The sequence below is a fragment of the Pyrus communis genome, chromosome 7 (assembly GCF_963583255.1).
Source record: "Pyrus communis chromosome 7, drPyrComm1.1, whole genome shotgun sequence".
Taxonomy (NCBI): Eukaryota; Viridiplantae; Streptophyta; class Magnoliopsida; order Rosales; family Rosaceae; genus Pyrus; species Pyrus communis.
Window position 1 is genome coordinate 28,533,404 of NC_084809.1, and position 4,892 is coordinate 28,538,295.

The window sequence follows — 4,892 nt, forward strand, 5'->3', positions numbered from 1 at the left end:
ATCTTTCTTTCCTAATATAAAAAATTTAAAGTATAGATAAAATGTAATTTTTGAAGTAATAATAATAATTCTCTTCTTTTTTCTCTTTTTTTTCACTTGTTTGTTGTTTTCACGTAAAAATTTAAAAATTAAAAGGAAAAGAAAAAGGGTTGTATTTGGATGTGACTTGCATGTGTATACATCAAAGCCAAGCCAGTGAAACCAGCGAAGCCAAGCCAGTAAGCCGAGTACCGGTTAGGGTTGGTGGAAGACCGGCATTAGCCAGTACCTAATGCGGAAATACTAGATATTCTCACCAAACCCCGGATTAATCTTGTCCCTGGATTTGATCTCATCAAACGGCTGATTCATTTCGCAACCCTTCGTTGGTTGATGACCGACGAAAACCATATCGAAACGGAGGCGTCCGGTCAACCGGTGAGGTAAATTAAATAGTATAAATAGGGCATAAGAGGCACTTGGGACATTTGTAGTCGATTGGGCTTCTTCCGCTTTCTCTGCATAAGCGGCTATTTCGAAAAGCACGGCCTCGTCCTTGTTCCCTCCAACTTCCTCCACTTCCAGATCCGCGCTTCAGAGGTACCATTTTAGTGCTTTTCTCTGTTGGGTTTTCGTTTTCCTTGTCCTTGCTTTTTTTGCGGCTTGAATAAAATGCATGCAGATCTGGTGGTTTGTTGTTTTTTTTTTGGGGGGATTGTATGAGTTTTGCTTTGGAATTATGAAAGATCTGGGGGAACTTAAGTTGGTGGTTATTTTTGTTAGCATTTTCTCTTGTATTTTGTGTTTGACAAGTTAAATTGAAGTGTTGGATTTTATTTCAGCAAGAATTTGCAGATCTGATAATCTATAGATTTATGGTATTTTCATTTTTCACTGTGGCTATAAATTTATGTATTCTGAAGATTCTTGTAAGTTGAACCCTGTTTGATGGTGAATATTTTACGAAACCCCCCTTTATTCTTGAAGATGAGCTTGATGTGGTAGTTGAGTTCACTAAGTTATTCTGGTATCAATCTTTTTGAAGTTCAGATTATATTGGCTTTATATCTGAATTGATGTGATGCTTTTGTGATATGTTCGTTCTAACTTTGTTCCCTGCGTATATGCTTTTCTGGGAATATTTACTTTTATTAAAGTTTAAAGTATGGTGGATTTGATGCTGTAGTCGGATTTACGGCAATTGCGAGTTTCGTGATATGCGTGTTTTAAATCTTTATTCTTTTGTCTTGTTAAAGCTATGAGTTCTTTTCGTTGCATAAACTATTGGGTTGACATTGATATGGATTTGTCTTGGTACACTGTTGTGATGTGTAGAGAATGGAGACTTTCCTATTCACATCTGAATCCGTGAACGAGGGTCACCCCGACAAGCTGTGTGACCAGATCTCTGATGCAGTGCTAGATGCCTGCCTTGCCCAGGACCCTGACAGCAAGGTTGCCTGTGAGACATGCACCAAAACCAACATGGTCATGGTGTTCGGAGAGATCACTACCAAGGCCAATGTTGACTATGAGAAGATAGTCCGTGACACTTGCCGCGCCATTGGATTTGTTTCTGATGATGTGGGTCTTGATGCCGATAACTGCAAGGTCCTGGTTAATATTGAGCAACAGAGCCCTGATATTGCCCAGGGTGTCCATGGTCACTTTACCAAGCGACCTGAGGAGATTGGTGCTGGTGACCAGGGTCACATGTTTGGTTATGCCACTGATGAAACCCCTGAATTGATGCCCCTTAGCCATGTGCTTTCCACCAAGCTTGGTGCTCGTCTCACTGAGGTTAGGAAGAATGGTACCTGCCCTTGGTTGAGACCTGATGGCAAGACCCAAGTCACCGTGGAGTACTACAACGAAAATGGAGCTATGGTTCCAGTCCGTGTCCACACTGTTCTCATCTCCACCCAGCATGATGAGACTGTCACAAACGATGAGATTGCTGCTGACCTCAAGGAGCATGTCATTAAGCCTGTTGTCCCTGAGAAGTACCTTGACGAGAAGACAATCTTCCACCTTAACCCCTCAGGCCGCTTTGTGATTGGTGGTCCTCATGGTGATGCAGGTCTTACCGGACGCAAGATTATTATTGACACTTATGGTGGATGGGGAGCCCATGGTGGAGGTGCTTTCTCTGGAAAGGACCCAACCAAGGTCGACAGGAGTGGCGCCTACATTGTGAGGCAGGCTGCCAAGAGCATTGTAGCAAATGGGCTTGCTCGCAGGGCCATTGTGCAGGTGTCTTATGCCATCGGTGTGCCGGAGCCCTTGTCAGTTTTCGTTGACACATATGGAACTGGAAAGATCCCTGACAAGGAAATCCTTAAAATTGTGAAGGAGACCTTCGATTTCAGGCCTGGCATGATCACTATCAACCTGGACCTCAAGAGGGGTGGTGGCGGAAGGTTCTTGAAGACAGCTGCCTATGGACACTTTGGAAGGGACGACCCAGATTTCACCTGGGAGGTTGTGAAGCCCCTCAAGTGGGAGAAGCCTCAATCTTGAGAGATGGATCAAATACCTCCCTGCTGCTCGAAGCCTTGCATTAATTGGCACTGGATGAATAATTAGCGTGTTTTTAATTGCTGCTGCCCCACAACTTAAAAAGCAAATTTCTAATAATTTCATACTTTTTAATGTCGTTTTTTTTTTCTATTATTTTTTTTATATTTTTCGATTTCAATTTTGTGTCATATGATATCTTCTTCATCACCAGCGTCTCTATAAAAAGAAAGAGAATTTTGTCGAAATTAATGGCACTGGAACTATGAAGCTAGAGTAGTTAGTAGTTCTATCAAGCTTGTGATTGCTTGCAGATCATATATTTAATTTGGAGATTTTTTAGTTATTTATATGCATAAACCAATTGACGGCTCATCATGAGAATGCTACTTATAAAAAAAGACGTTAATTGGTTTGACATGTATGGATGACTAAACGATTACTCAATTGAATCATTTGTGGTAAATATTATCTTTAGATAATAATAACAATAAAGAAAATGAACAGTTCCGCTTATAATGTTCAAATGTTAAAAATTCATTAATCGAAAGTGAGAATTTACTAATAGTGACAATAAAGAGAATGAAATTTTTTTATTATGATGTTCGAACGTTAAAAATTCATTAATTGAAAGTGGGAAGCAAGTCGATTCCTCCATGAAGGATACACAAGCATTATCCTTTAGTTGAAGACCTACAGATTAAAACGCAATTAGATCACAAGAGAAGGAATGTTCAAGATCAGCTAACATCAACCTCAATTAATTTGTAGCAAGTGAATTACAATTGAATCTTGGAAGAAATTAGAGTGAATTTGCTAGAACTTGAATGAAAGGGGCTTCAAGTTAAAAGAGATGTTGAAAGTACGACTCCACAAATATGAGGAGGATGAGAAAAATGTTAACTTATAGTGGTTTTCTAAAAATTCAAACCGACGGAACCAAATCAATTTATGTAACTGAAAATTTGTATAGACAACATGGTGGATTATTAGGACCTTCGATTAATAGGACTGAAGTTGGCTTTGCCAACAATTAGAGAAATGGGGAACTCCAAAATGGTAATTAACTCCATGTGCACTCATTCATTTAAACTTATGATGGAACAACTTTTGTCAATTGATTTTCATAAAGATAACACCAATGTTGACATTTTAAAGAAAGATAACACCATGCAAAATGAGTGGCCAAAAAAAACTTTGATGCTTCTTTACAAGAATAAGGGTGATATATTAAATAACATGAATTATAGAGGTATTAAGTTAATGAGTCAAACAATGAAGCTTAGGGAGAGAGTAATTGAGCACAGACTGAGGCATGAAACACGGGTCTCAGACAATCAATTTGGGTCCATGCTAGGGTGCTCGGCCATGGAGGCAACTATCTCTTACAAAATCGATGGAACAATATAGAGATATGAAAAATGATTTGCACATGGTTCTTATATATTTAGAAAAACGTATAATAGGATCTGAAGAGAAATTCTTTGGATGATTTTAGAGAATAAAGGAATACGAGTATCATATATCCAAGCAATAAAGGATATGTATAATGGAGCAAAGACTGCATAAAGAAATTTGGAATGACAAAACGAAAGCTTTCCCATAATCGTAGGGTTCACCAAGGCTCAATTTTAAATCCTTACCTTTTTGCATTGGTAATTGATGAGTTAACGGGATGTATATAAGATGATATTCTATGGTGTATGCTTTCCGCAAATAATTTAGTGTTGATAGATGCAACTCGGTTAGGATATAGCAAATGTGAAGATTAATCATTGGAGTGAAGTGTTGGAATCTAAAGATCTTCGCCTAAGTAGGACAAAGATAGAGTGTATGGAGTGCAAGCTTAGTGGGAACGAGGGTTCAGATGAGATAGGGGTAGGGACTGAAGATCCGAAAGTACTAAAGAGCGAACGCTTTTGGTACCTTGGATCTATCTTGCAGAAGAACTGATAATTGAATGGAGATCTCAACCATAGAATACAATTTCGAGTATGAAGTAGAATAGTGCATTGGGAGTGTTGTGCGACCGTCATATGCCACTAAAGTTGAAAGGAAATTTTATAGGATGACAATAAGCCCATTTATGTTTTATGGTACGGAATATTAGGCGGTCAAGCATCAATACATGAAACAAATGAATGTAGCAAAGATGAGAATGTTTCGTCTGATGCGTAGGCACACGAGAACAAAAACGAGGATATCCAAAGTAAAGTAGAAGTGACCGCAATTGAAGATAAAATAAGGAAAAATCAGTTAAGATGGTTTGGATACGTGAACTAATGACCTATGATGCTCTGGTTAGAATATGCGATTATAAAATAGAGGCTTATGACAAAAATGGTAGAGGAAGACCTAGAAAGACTTGGAAGATTATAATAAAAAGCATGGAATAC

At 38.6% G+C, this 4,892-nt stretch overlaps 1 protein-coding gene across 1 annotated transcript; it reads left to right on the forward strand.

Moving 5' to 3' along the window:
- The first annotated feature begins 436 nt into the window (after positions 1-436).
- On the forward strand, positions 437-2,631 carry LOC137739614 (S-adenosylmethionine synthase 1). Its single transcript, XM_068479245.1, has 2 exons — positions 437-579; positions 1,315-2,631. Exon 2 carries the CDS (start codon positions 1,318-1,320, stop codon positions 2,497-2,499), a length of 1,182 nt encoding a protein of 393 aa, XP_068335346.1. The 5' UTR covers positions 437-579; positions 1,315-1,317; the 3' UTR covers positions 2,500-2,631.
- The last annotated feature ends 2,261 nt before the right edge of the window (positions 2,632-4,892 follow it).

Excerpts from the sequence above, each read along its gene's own strand:
- LOC137739614 (XM_068479245.1), top strand. The coding sequence starts at position 1,318 with ATGGAGACTTTCCTATTCACATCTGAATCCGTGAACGAGGGTCACCCC.